The 13,518-nt window shown below is 45.4% G+C and overlaps 2 protein-coding genes across 2 annotated transcripts in view; both read right to left on the bottom strand.

The window, feature by feature from the left end:
- Positions 1-248: 248 nt before the first annotated feature.
- LOC146554332 (protein FAM151A-like) lies at positions 249-8,536 on the bottom strand. Its single transcript, XM_085253163.1, has 13 exons — positions 7,949-8,536; positions 7,634-7,791; positions 5,332-5,472; positions 5,077-5,226; positions 4,845-5,007; positions 4,492-4,549; positions 3,116-3,205; positions 2,886-2,962; positions 2,629-2,765; positions 2,214-2,360; positions 1,374-1,480; positions 1,119-1,298; positions 249-734 (listed from the first exon to the last, which is right to left on the bottom strand). Exons 1-13 carry the CDS (start codon positions 8,011-8,013, stop codon positions 438-440), a joined length of 1,770 nt encoding a protein of 589 aa, XP_085109289.1. The 5' UTR covers positions 8,014-8,536; the 3' UTR covers positions 249-437.
- A 3,386-nt stretch (positions 8,537-11,922) lies between these two features.
- LOC146554333 (protein NLRC3-like) overlaps positions 11,923-13,518 on the bottom strand; it is a 105,077-nt gene continuing 103,481 nt past the window's right edge. The window contains exon 12 of the mRNA XM_085253136.1: positions 11,923-13,432. Within this exon, the coding sequence (XP_085109262.1) occupies positions 12,882-13,432 (551 nt within the window). The 3' untranslated portion in view covers positions 11,923-12,881. The remainder of the gene's footprint in view (positions 13,433-13,518) is intronic.

Below are 13,518 nucleotides of genomic sequence, written 5' to 3' on the forward strand. Positions count from 1 at the left end.
TGGATGATTTTCTTTGTTGTAAACGTTCAAAAATCAGCATTAAAAGTACCAAGTGAGCCTCTGAGAGCACTGATGCCACCTGTGACACTTTAAAGACACATTTATGGATGCAAATAATGCAGTGCTGCAGTCAGTAAGAGAGGCGGGCTGCATGTGAAATGTTAGCTGCAGCAGGAGAGTGTTTCATACGTGTTCAGCTGCTGCTGAATCACAAACCTCGGACAGGCTCACACAGGCTAAGAGGCTAATTCTGGTTTTGGACTTGGTTCCTTTAATAGAATTTATTATGAATTTTATAATAATCATTGAATCATATATATACAGTATAATGATGTTAACTTCAGCAACCCAAAGCAGCAGCATTTATATACACACTGAGACTCTGTGGTGACTATAAAAGCACATTTAAACCTGCTCTCAGCCCACACGTGCTCTGATCACTGAGGTAGAATATACAGGCTTCTGCTTGCTCTGCCTGCACGCTGTGCACGGAGCTCCTTCACCACAGTGACAGCTGCACCACCTTTCTTTGTGTCCACCTCAATTATAAAGTCGTATTTGTCCATCATTCCCAGTAAAGCATAAAGCTGCTCCTGCCCCGTGGGCAGCGAGGCTGCATTCAGGTGTAGAGCCACCCTCTGTGACACCGCCGCTGGGATCCGAGGAGGCCATCTGTGCTCAGCCAGGACTACAGTGACGTATGGAAACAGGCGCTCGACTGTGGACACAAAGACCTGGAGCAAAGAGAAGGACGACTATGAAACAGCCTAAAATGACACGTTTCCATCGTCTAACTGGATCGGCACTGGACATTGTTGGAGTGAACTTGAGCTTGGCTGACCAAGCCTGAGCAGCTAAAAAGCCTTCATGACGAACAGAGGATTGCATTTGCTTGGGGACCGTCTGACAAACATGCAGCTTATACAACTGTTCTCTCTGTGGGGGTGTGATAGTTTCCCAGCCAGGGTGGACCCTCGAGGAGGCTCCAACATTTACACCTGCTCGATTCTAGTTGGATGGATTTCCAGCCAGGTGTGTTAAACGTGACATGCGTCTGCTCTGTTCTTTATTAACGTATTGTCTGCAGACACTGCTTCGGGGGGATCAGATGTGCTTACTGCTGTGCTGTCGCTGCTCTGTAAGCCCTCCATGCTGATCCACACAGGCCTGTGGAGCTCGTCGGCCCCGTAGGCTGACTGCAGCAGGTTAAGAGAAGCCTCCAGCAGCTGCTGACTCTGGACCCTCAGGTAAATTCCCCAGGAGGTATCAGCAGCCTGCCCAAGGGTCTGAATAACATCCTGAGAACACACACATGATTGGCCTTAATAAAAATGTAACCTGGCTGGTGGTTGGCTGGTGATCTACAGATATACCTGCAGTGTGAGGAGCTCTGAGCTCCTTCCAGAACCTTCTACCAGAAGGACTCCAGGTCGACTGCTGTCAGAGGTCACACGAACGACCAGCATCCCGCTGCCCCCACCTGTTAGTGAAACAGAGTATCAGTGTGACTTTAAGGTGGTGCGACAGCAGCATGTGCAGGTTTACAGTTTGACATCATCAGGATGAACAGCTGATCTGTGACATGCTGCATTATCATGAGGTGATGAGGAGACCGCAGCTGTGAAGGGACGGACAGGCTGTGACCACGACTGATACTCAAAGGGCCAAATGTTAGCCGCACCTCTGCAGCAGTCACTTCCCCGTTGTCCAACACGCCGCCTCGGTCCACTGCGGCTTCAAACACTGATTTCTGATCAAGCAGCTGTGCTCTGTATTCTCTGCTCAGCACAGCTGTGAACACTTCTGGCGCTTTCATTTCTACCAAAACAACAGATAGTTTGCGTTTTTCACAATTGTTACTGTAACGGTCAAAATCCCAGGACATCAGCTTTTCTGCCACCAAGAGTCACTAAGAACATCATCCTGATGACCGATGTGAACGAAAGGTTCAGCTGCCACATGACTTCAGTGCATACAGCAAGTTCACTTTAAAAATACCTTGAGAAAAAACTCACGAGGGATCTCTGAATGCTTCGTGGCACAAATGAGGCAGTTTCTTGGTGTTTCTGGCGACAGTGCCCCGCTGTCATTCATGATGTTACCACCAGATGTCGCTAGCATATGTAAAGTACAACTTTGAGAGCGTGCTTTGCCCGGGCGTTTCAGTCTGGCCCGTTAAAATCAGGTTATAAACCCTGAGGTGTAAAACCTGCCTGAAAGCTGACGGAGCAGGGAGGCCCGGCCGGTGACGGGGAGCAAAGGCACAGCCAGGCGGTTCATGAGGTCTGAGCTGTAACCTGGGTGGAGAAACTCCATCAGATCTCCTCCAGGATAGAACCTCCTCACGCTGTCCTGCTTACCTGTGAACACACACAATGAACCAGGAAGAACTAAACAGAAGCAAACTCTTCATCTCAGAAGAAGCTTAAACAAATGCACACAATGAGCAGAAGGTTCAGTTTCCAATGATTTTTCATGTAGTTTTCTAATAATGTTTTTCTTTAGTCTTCAACAACAGTCAGAACTCACTGAAAACAAATCTGTTGATTTGAATAAATCACACACACACAATTATTATTTTACCCAAACATAGTCTGTGTAAGTCTGCTCCATATGAACGCTCCTCACCTACAGCCTGCTTAAATTCTGACAGCGTGGGTTCATATATGTCATAGTAGACTTGCCACGGGTGGGTGTTGTCACGGACAAACAGCAGGTCGCTGACGCTGGGGTTAACAGAGCCCTGCCACAAAGTCAGGCTGAACCTAGACACAAAACATGACAGTCAGTCTGTGGCGCTCATGGGCAGCGAGCAGCCCCCAGTTACTGGTTTGATTAGCAGATTTCCAGTCATTGCCATAGTAAACGTGGAAGTTATCTGTTACCGTGGTGACTGGTTGAGGAGCCAGCTCAGGTGCTGCCAGCCGCTGCGAACCAGCATGGCGTGGACTGGGAACGTCACCTAAGAGACGAAACGTTGACCAGTCAGCTCTGCCGTTCTCCGACACCTCAGAGCGTTCTCATCCCAGCACGCAACACACCGACGATTTGTCCCAGGCGTGTTGGGATGGGAGCGTGTTGAACTGGGACCACTGAAACCTGGATTCACACTTACCCTTTGAGGTACGTCTTTGATCATGTTGTACATTTCTTCCACCGTGGCTCTGGAGTAGGTTTCGTTTGTGAGCTGGTGAATATAGAGGACCTAAAGAAATAAAGCACATACAGCTGTTATTCAGTCAAAAATATAAACCATGTGTTTACCATCTCCACTGTGGAGGCCAGGCCTCCATCACTCTCCATGATGGGATGGCATGTTGCTGCAGGATGCTGTGGTAGCCATGCTGGGTCAGTGTGCCTTCAGTTTAAAGAAATCTCCACCAGTGTCACCAGTAAAGCCCCCCACACCAGCAAACCATCAACCCCATGCTTCACAGTGGGAACCGTGCATGTAGAGACCATCGTTCACAAAGTGGAACCAAAGTTCTCCAATTTGGACTCATCTTGTGTTTCTTGGCCCAAACAAATCTCTGCTTGTTGCTTTTCCTTAGTCGTGGTTTCTCAGCAGCTATTTGACCATAAAGGCCTGATTTGTACAGTCTCTACTCAGATGTGTCTCTACTCTGTGTGACATCTATCTGGGCTCTAATCTGAGCTGCTGTTAACTTGTGATTTCTGAGGCTGGTGACTCGGATGATTGTATCCTCAGCAGCAGAGGGACTCCTGGTCTTCCTTTCCTGGGGCGTCCTCATGTCAGACAGTTTCATCGTAGTCTTGATGGTTTTTCTGACTGCACTTGGGGACACATTCAAAGTTTCCGACTGACTGACCTTCAGCTCTTACAGTAATGATGGGCTGTTGTTTCTCTTTACTTAGCTCATTGGTTGTTGCCATAATATGAATTTCAACAGTTGTCAAATAGGTTGGTACACAGCTAACAGCCCTGACTTCTGCACAACACGACTGATGGTCCCAACACCACCAATGAACCCTGACAGGCTCACCTGTGAGGTGAAACCATCTCAGGTGACGACATCATGAAGCTGAGAGAAGGCCGCAGCTCTGTCAACAAAACAAAGGGCGGCTACTCACAGGACTCTAAATGTATTTTAGAGTTATCATTGTTTTCTTTGCTACATAATTCCATATATCTTGCTTTGATGTCTTCAGTATCTACAGTGTAGAAAGTAGTAGAAATAAAGAGAACCATGAAATGAGAAGGTGTCCAAACTCTTGATGGGTGATGCATGTCAACATTAATTCAACTGTCTTTAATTTTAGGGATCACAGGAACATAAAAGCTGTTTTGTCTACTTTAGCTCAAAGGATCTTTTTGAAGCTCAAAGTTCTTCTTCCAGCTTTGAATTCTCTCATAAATGTCAGTTCAGGATTCCTTGAGTCTCTTCCTGTTTCTGACAGGAACATTCCCAGAACCTCGTCACATGCCTGGTATAATGGTTCAATGGGGTTCTTACTGCGAGCGTGCCATACCTTCCACCCAGGAGACAAAGTCACATCTGGAAACTTGTCCTGAATGAGTTCCAAAAACCTGAAAAAAGAGGGAGACATAAACATGGACTGATTCTTACGTAGCACTTTCCTGCTCTCCCAAGTCTCCACACCACACTCACCCAGTCACTTTCTTCTAAGCTTTTTAGTGCTTCCTAACTACATTCGTGCTGAGATCGGAGAGCGACCTGGGGCTAGTATCATGCCCAGGGACACTTGGCATGCAGACTGGAGGATCCAGGGATCGAACCACCAACCTCCCGATCAGTCTTTAGATGTTAGACATTTTCCCTTCCTAATTCTGAACTCTGTCCAAGGGTCTGTGTCCGGTCTACCTGCTTCCATTGACTGGAGCTACAAAGCTTGGGACGTTGGGGCCTCTGAGGATGTCTGCATTCAGCCACACAGGTCTGTTTATTCCCTTGTTGCTTTCCTTTTGTTTAAGCAGGTCCAGTGACAAACCCACTGATTCCAGAGCCTTAAAGTCCAACTTGATGCCTGCAAACGAACACGCCTTTAAAAACTGTGATCAGATGGACTTTCTGTGGAAACAGTTCTGATCTGTACCTTTTCCAGAAGCCAGTACAGCATCTAACCATTCGTCGAGAGTGTTGTCACTATATATGTCGGGAGGGTGTGCCATGATCGGCACTGGCTTTTCATCAGGGGTCCCATAACCCATGAGAGTGACGTCAGCTTCCAAGATCATGGTGTCACCTGGAAAGATGACAGGAGGCGGTGCTTGTTTTGTCTGTACCTGACTGTAGGTTCAGGCACCGACACCATCAAATAATGCAGTGTTGTCTGTGTGAGTGTTTTTACCCATGAGCGCTTTGTACATGTCCTCCTTGCTGTTGGCTCGGTGAAACCACGTAGCCAAAAGGCCGTCCGCTTCACTGATGTTCCCCGTCTGCACCAAGTACTCCAGCATGTCTCCACCAGAGAACGAGGCAGAAGACGGAGCTGAGGAACACGATTGGACAGCAAGACAGTGACGGAGTCATAGGTACGTAGTCCCTGTCACAGCAGAACTGGGAGCTTTCAGCTAAAACAGCCGACGGTGTGTTTGGGGAGGCTGCTCTTTGTTGGGAGAGCAGCTTGTTTAAAGTTCATTCATTTCTTCAGCTTAAAGATTCTGTCAGCTGAAGCGAGACAGATGGGATTTGGCTTTTAAAGAAGGTTGCAGATACTCATGAAGGCAAGGCAAGTTTATTTGTATAGCACAATTCAACAACAAGGTGATTCAAAGTGCTTTACAGAGACATTAGAAACAAGAACAAATAAAAAGCATGATTTAAAATTGATTAAAACAAGCAAACAAACAAACAAACAAACAAACAAACAAACAAACAAACAAACAAGCAAACAAACAAACAAACAAACAAACAAACAAACAAACAAACAAACAAAACAGTATATAAAATCAAAACAGATAAAATCAGTAGTTAAATGTTAGTTTTGAAATTTAAGCTTAAAGTGTGGATTTGGTGCTTTATTCAAATGCAGCTGAGAACAGGTGAGTCTTCAACCTGGATTTAAATAAACTGAGTGTTTCAGCTGATCTGAGGCTTTCTGGGAGTTTGTTCCAGATATAAGGAGCATAAAAGCTGAATGCAGCTTCTCCGTGTCTGGTTCTGACTCTGAATGCTTTTTTCTTAGTGTCTTTTTTAAAGAAGCTACTGTCACATATTACTCAAAGAGACCAAGGTCTAACAGCACAAAACACATCGTGTAACATTATCTTTGTTACACATTTCATGTCAGTTGATTCAAAAGTCACACAGTTCAAAGCAGCCGTGTACTTTTTGTCCACATGACTATGGTCCTGTCATAAGACCAGAAGCCAAATGATGAGCACTCATGCATCATGGCATTGCAATGAGCTGCAGTATGATATCAAATGAACTTTGATCACTGTAATCACTGATTTTAGCAGCAGCAATATAAAGTTGTGATGCTGACACAGCGAGTATTTAAGTGTTACGTTTGGAGAAGGCACACTGCTGGAGGCTGCAGCACCCTGTGAAACCCTGCAACACTGTGGGCTGTTTCACCTGTGCAAAGACATCTTACTGTCGCTGTACACTCAGGTGAACTCTACATGCAGTAGGTATGTATGTCACAACACTGCCAGTCGTGCACTTTGAGCTTCCATTCGACTTTCAGAACCACGGCTAAGCCTACAGTCTGTGTTTGGCCTTATTAGACAGACACGGTGAAGAGGAAGGAGGGGGACACACGCAGCAAAGGGCCGCAGGTCGGACTCAAACCGTGCTGCACGTGGTCGCCTGCTCATCCAACTAAAGCAGCGCCCTGGTCTTTACAGTGAAACGTGGTGATGATTAGGTTAGGTAAAAGCAGTAATGTCACAGTTTACTGATGGTGTACATGACAGCAGTTAAAAAATCCTGAACTGAAACATTTGGAAGAACTATGGTGCAAACAGAAAACAAGAAACAAAGCTTTGGCACGTCTGCTCAGATTTGACTGTTGTTCAGATCCATCCATCCATCCGTCCATTTGCTTCCGCTTATCCTTTTCAGGGTCGCGGGGGGCGCTGGAGCCTATCCCACCTGTCATAGGGCGAGAGGCGGGGTACACCCTGGACAGGTCGCCAGTCTGTCGCAGGGCCAACACACAGGGACAGACAACCATTCACACTCACATTCACTCGCACATTCAAACCTAGTGGCAATTTGGATTATCCAATTAACCTATCCCCACAAGCTGCATGTCTTTGGACGGTGGGAGGAAGCCGGAGTACCCGGAGGGAACCCACGCAAACACGGGGAGAACATGCAAACTCCACACAGAAAGACCCCGGCCTGATGGTGGAATTGAACTCAGGACCTTCTTGCTGTGCGGCAACCACCGTGCCACCGTGCTGCTCAGATCCAATGCAGAGAAAATGCTTTGAAGGCCACAGGTGCTGCAACCAGCTCCAGCTGGACTCTGATATTATTGCAGTTGTATATAATACAGTATATAAGTACAAAGTACTGTGAAATGTACCTCTGGTGATGAGTAATAAATACATTTACTCAGGTATGTTTCATCATCTGGATCATAAACAAAGTTGCATCATTGTTTTATCATATAAATCGTACATATTGTAAAAATGTACCTGGCGTCTTAGTGAGCAGCACAACAGGTACAACGATGACAGTCAGCAGCACGATGAGCACAACAGCCACAGACGACATTATCAGCAGTCGTTTGGGCAGCACGCCACGCTTCTTTGGGCCTCGCTCCACTCGCTGGTCGTCAGCCTCGGGCTCCATCCTGTGGGGATACACGATTAATGCTCGTCGGTCTATTCTGTGTTAGAAGCAGCATTTCAGCATGTTGTAGAGGTTTACCTGACCTCACACATGCATGTCTCACAAGTGTACATGCTGCTTCATCCATTTTATTAAAGAGCAACTGATTTGTCTCCAACCTGTTTTGCTTTCCTTCTGATCCTCCAGCAGTTCGTTCATCTCTCCTTTTGTCCTCTCCTGCCATTCTCACACGTCTCCTGTCTAGGTTCAAATGTCTAAGAAGTCGGAGACCTCAGGGAGCGCTCGCTCTTCTTTTATACGATCCTTTATCTCAGGTGCAGAGAACAGTTTTCCTTCTGATAAGGCGCACACACTCTTCAGTGTCCACTTGCTGCCTGACGAGCTGTGAAGCTCTTCTGTTATGTAATCTTCACTGTTCTGGGATTACAACACACCTTGTAACAAATCTCCCTCTACATATTTTGTCCGTGTTTGGAAGAATTGTGCATTACTCCACAGTGCCACACGGAAACATGGGAGGGATTATGGCATGAACATTTTCACATTTCTACAAACATGTTACTTCCCACAGGTTCGTGTGTCAGCCATCTGTCTCATAGTTACAGCACTGGTTCCCAAACTTTTTCTGCTGCGCCCCCTTTGTTTTACAAGAAAAATGTTTGCAAATACAAGTAATCTGCAATAAATTACAGGCAGTAAGAAAATAAACTACTAACTCTTTTACGCTGCGTCCGCACCTACACGGGTGTTTCTGAACACGCAGCTGTTTCGTCCACGTAAACGGCGTTTTCACAGAAAACTGGGATTTTTTAAAACCCTTTTTGTGTTTACGTGTGGACGAGGAATACAGAGTTTGTCACGCAACGTCAAAGGTATGCGCCTTTTTTCACGTCACGCTGTGGCCACGTTATTGTTTACATGAGATGAATGGCAGAATGATAGAGACGAAATACTGTTAATCTGACTGTCTGCAGGTTTACACGCAGTTACTGTCCCTCTGTTTACAAAGGCAGAGACGTCACGGTGTCATTATTTTACTGTAGTTGGTTTCTCCTGTGTAATAATGTTCAACATTGCATCAATACATTTTTTTTGTTACTGGGAGTTGGCACCCTGTTAGTGAGGTTGCTTAAGCTAAGTACTCTTTAAAATGCCAGAATAGGGAGGATGGAGCAGGTTTAAGTTTATTAGATTGATCAGTGTTGCTGAACTATGAAATATTTTTTGCATACAGGTCTAACAGAATAGCTTTAGTGTTGTTGGTTATTTAAACTTGAGTATGAACTTATACAAAATGCAGCAAGATATTAAAAAACAGTTTTATTGATTAAAAACACTATATCGGATTCATATCAGTATCGGCAGATATCCAAATTTATGATATCGGTATCGGACATAAAAAGTGGTATCGTGCCATCTCTAGTCACTATTGGCGACTCCAATAGGGTTACCTGTCAACTGTGGTGTATGTATGTATGTATGTATGTATGGTGAAAGTCCCTCTTTTTGCTCCTCCCCTCACCTGTGGATGGACGGTGCTGTTACCGTGGTGACAGCTTGGATGTGTTTCAGTCCTGCCTGGTTATCACTGCAGGAATCTTTCACATTTATTACAGGTAATAACTCTGATTTTTCTGTGTGTTATGAACCAAATGTATCCTGATACACACAGAGATGGATGAGCAGAGGTCACATGATGAAGAACAAACATGGAGTCTTTGATTGATTTAGATATTTATTGATGAATGCAAACAAACCTGACACTGAACCATCGTCCAGCAGAACAAACCTGATCACATGACCTGCTGACCCAAACAGTGCAAAGCTCCATGGCAACAACAACAAACAGCCTCACATATGTTAACAGAGGCTGTTAGAAGCACAGAGTCTTTACAGTCTTTCTCCTGTTTGGACACAGATCTCTGCACATCTTCATCACAGTTCCTCACAGACGTGCAGAGTGTGTGGATATCAAAGCTAAGTTTCCACCATGTTTGTAGTCTGTACTGGGACTCATGGAGCATCTCTCTATGAGCACTCAGTGCTTTAAACAGTGAGTCCCAGTTTAACCAGCAGCCTTCACACCACACATCACACAGACATGGAAACTTCAAACCTCAGACTGAAGACACCATCAGAAATAAACAGATTGTGATGAAGATGAAGAACTGCAACAGTTTGCTGTGGTTTCTTCTGTTCCTGTCAGAAATAAGAGTCTGGCAGCACTTTGCTCTCCTTCCACATGTTTAAGGAGGAAGTGAAGAAGAGCGAGTGAGTCGTCTTCCTCTGTGGGCCCAACATCAGGCAGCAGCCACGTATTTTTAAAAACCCAGCACACTGCTTCAGAAACACTGAGTCAGGTGACCAGAGTCATGTGATCAGTGAGGTCTTCACTCAGGACGTCACTGCTTCAGGACCTGATTCAGAGGTTTATAAGGACGTGGATCATTGGTGCTGATGTTGTGTGAGAGCTGGTGAACCATGGGGAACATAAATAACAACCAGGCCATCAGCAGTTCTACCCCCAGCTCTAAAACCTACATAATACACTATACATATAGTTATATAGGTTATAGTATGTTGTATATACACGTAGCTGAAGCAGTTTCATTTGTAGCTTCACGCTGCACTTCACATGTTTGTCCACCAGATGGCAGCACAGAGGCCTGTGTTGGAAAGCTTTGAGTAACCAACCAGGAAATATCTGTGTGTAAAAACAGCAACACAAGAATCCAGGATGAAGACAAGAAACTCAAAGCTCACAAAACAGGTGGAGCTAATTTTGTGACGTGTTTGTGTAAAAACACCACAGAAGTGAATCATCAAAGTTTCCATGTGAGCTGATGATGCTGCTGCAGAGTTTCTGTGAACCTCCTGTGACCCCGCCTCCTCATACAGAGACATCTGATTGCTCTTCAAACTGCATCACGTGGACACATGTGATTGTGTGTTGTATTGATCCCAATGCTGGTATCAGTCCTGGATCAATAACACTGGATGGATGCGTTCAGCATGGAGCCCTGAGCTGTGTTACAGACAAACATGGAAACTGACAGGTCTGTGTCATTCACAGTCTGTAACACTTCTAAACAACAGAGGCTGACCCAAGTGCCTCAGAGCCAGGCACGCTCACATCACAGCTCTCTAAATAAGCCAGTTTCAAAATAAGAGCTGAAAGCTGTGTTTGCTTGTGTTAGCTTATTATTGTGGAGACTAACATTCAGTGATCATGTGTTCAGACTCATAATGATTACTCTCAGAAATCCTGATCTTTGTATTTACTGTGTGTTGGATCAATAACTGAGATTCATGGTATCACACAGCTGTGCTGCTGCTGATGTCAGCACATCTGGAACAATACGAGGTATCTGCTAGCAGACTGAGCAGGACGTGAGACCTGTGGACTGTTTAAAGCTGTCCCTCCACAGCTCACTCAGACCTGATCCACACCTCAGTGATATTCTCTGACTTCCTCAGTAGAGACAGAAACCATTCAGATCTGGGACCATCAGCTGACTGATGATGTCACACAGACTGTGTTTTTCAGGAACAGTGATTCTGATGTGAGCCTGCTAGCTGACAGCAGACCTGATGAAAGCACATGTTCACATCTGTGAGGACAGACTGGACTCTTTGACTGCACCTTGGTTCTCCTCAGAGGTCTGTACAGGAGCATGTCCACCCCCACTGAAGATCTCAGTCACTGTGAAACATAGAAAGCTGCTTGTGTGGCCTCTGCCTCACATGTAGATACAGCTACAGGTTTCTCTGTCAGTCAGACTGAAACAGTGTCCTGATGCTGCATCATTCAGCTCTGTGCCCCAGTCAGCATCACTGGGAGCTACCAGTGTTTCTGCCCTTTTCCTGTAACACTACACTCAGCACAGGCTCAGCTGGTATCCAGTGTTGGACTTTGGCTTCAGCTGCTGTGATAGATCCTCTAACATAGATCAGCTCTGCTACATGTTGTTAGATAAGTGCAGCTGCTGTCATGTCCTGATGTTTCTCTGGCTCAGCAGCTTCTCCATCAGAGGTTCACATGGAGCTGATCCAGTATCTCCAGTAACTGTGTTCTGTGCCTCACTGGTTCATCCTTCTGTCTGTGTGACGTCAGTCAGATGTTGAAGTTAAACTCTGTAATCTTCACTGTGTCACAGAGTTCAGTGAGTCCCGTTATTCACAGTATCAATCAGATCATCAGAGAACAGCTGATCAGCAATCAGTGGTGCCAACAGCGCCTCCTGTGGTGAGAGGATGCAATAATGCAATGTAGCATTTTTCCACTCAACACTTGCAGTCATGGAAACTGTCTGTTGGATCTGTGTGACGTTGCTTTCTTGGTTAGAGTTCCTCACAAATGTCCAGATGATTCTTCTAATGAGGCGTCGACCATGTTTGCAGCTCTTTGGAAGAAAACGTCGCCCTTTGCCATCCTTACTTTTCTTTGACTTCTTCAAATGCAGCTGAACTCCAGCTGGTATTTTCTTGGACTTTGCAGCTGTTTCTGGTCATCAGTTCATTCCTGCAAACCTCTGAAGCTGAACAACAATGATGCTGCATTGCTGGCTGATCCCAAAAGGTTGATTCTGTTCATCTGGACGTTTTCAGAAACGTTTGCTCACTGATCAGGTGACTTCTTCAGTCTCAGCTGACTGCAGCTTTACAAGCTTACAAACAGCACATTTGCACAATGACTGAAAGCAGCAGCACCTGATATATATGATACTAATATAATACATATACATATATAATCCATACTAATGATGAAGGAACTGAGCTCACAGTCCATTGTTCATTCAGTGAACTACTCAGTTTATTTTGGGCCTCAGAAATGCTCACTCTGTTTGTACATCACTGTCAGCAATAGACTCATTCTGCTGTGTGGACAGGAACACATGTGACATCACTTCCTGTTTGTTTGTGACTGAAGAAGTTTACAAGGAATCATTTAGAAGAGTTTCAAACATCAACTGATTGAATCCATGAATCTGAAAACGTGTTTGTGAGTGAAAGAGACAGACATGTACAGACTGAACTATCTGTTCAACAGTCAGAGTGTTTCTGTAACAGGAGACACTCTTTACACTCCACTCAGCACAGGGACACTGAGCCACCAGGAAACCAGAGTCTAAACCCAGGATAAAGAGTTTGAGTGAATGTGGTGTTGAAGGTGTGGAGGTGGATCAGAGTGTCAGAGGAGACTCTGTAGAAGGACAGAGTGCCAGCAGGACAGTCCACATACACTGCTGCTCTGTTAGAGACAGAGGAGGAGGTGGAGGAGGAGGAGGAGGAGGAGGAGATGGATGTTTCTCTGTTATTGTGCCTGACAGACTGAGGACCATCATCAGAGCAGATCAGACTCCAGGATTGATCATTGTTTCCAAACAAACAGTCAGCACTGTGTCCTTTCCTTCTGATGCTTCTGTAACTCACTGATATATCAACGCCTCCTCTCCACTCGACCTCCCAGTAACAGCGACCAGTCAGACCATTTCTACACAGCAGCTGAAGATAAACATCAAATCTGTCTGGATGATCAGGATATGACTGAACCTCCCACACACGTGTCACCTTCCTGTTGTTGTCAGACAGTTGGAGCCATTTGTTCACTGTGTTTGTGTCGATTGTGAGTTGACAGGAATCTGATGGAGAGAACAAACACAATCCAGCTGCAGTTATTGATCCATCATCTGTTCATTGATTGACACTTTGATGATGACTCCTGACA

This window comes from Mchenga conophoros, linkage group LG18, assembly GCF_057382185.1.
Source record: "Mchenga conophoros isolate Kocher_MC1m ecotype Shallow Benthic linkage group LG18, M_conophoros_male_GT1.1, whole genome shotgun sequence".
NCBI classification, from domain to species: domain Eukaryota; kingdom Metazoa; phylum Chordata; class Actinopteri; order Cichliformes; family Cichlidae; genus Mchenga; species Mchenga conophoros.

Excerpts from the sequence above, each read along its gene's own strand:
- LOC146554332 (XM_085253163.1), bottom strand. The coding sequence starts at position 8,013 with ATGGCAGGAGAGGACAAAAGGAGAGATGAACGAACTGCTGGAGGATCA. Across the intron at positions 4,550-4,844 it reads GCTCCAGTCAATGGAAGCAG|GTTTTTGGAACTCATTCAGG; the intron begins GTAGACCGGACA and ends CTCTTTTTTCAG. Across the intron at positions 2,766-2,885 it reads CTCCTCAACCAGTCACCACG|GTTCAGCCTGACTTTGTGGC; the intron begins GTAACAGATAAC and ends TTTTGTGTCTAG.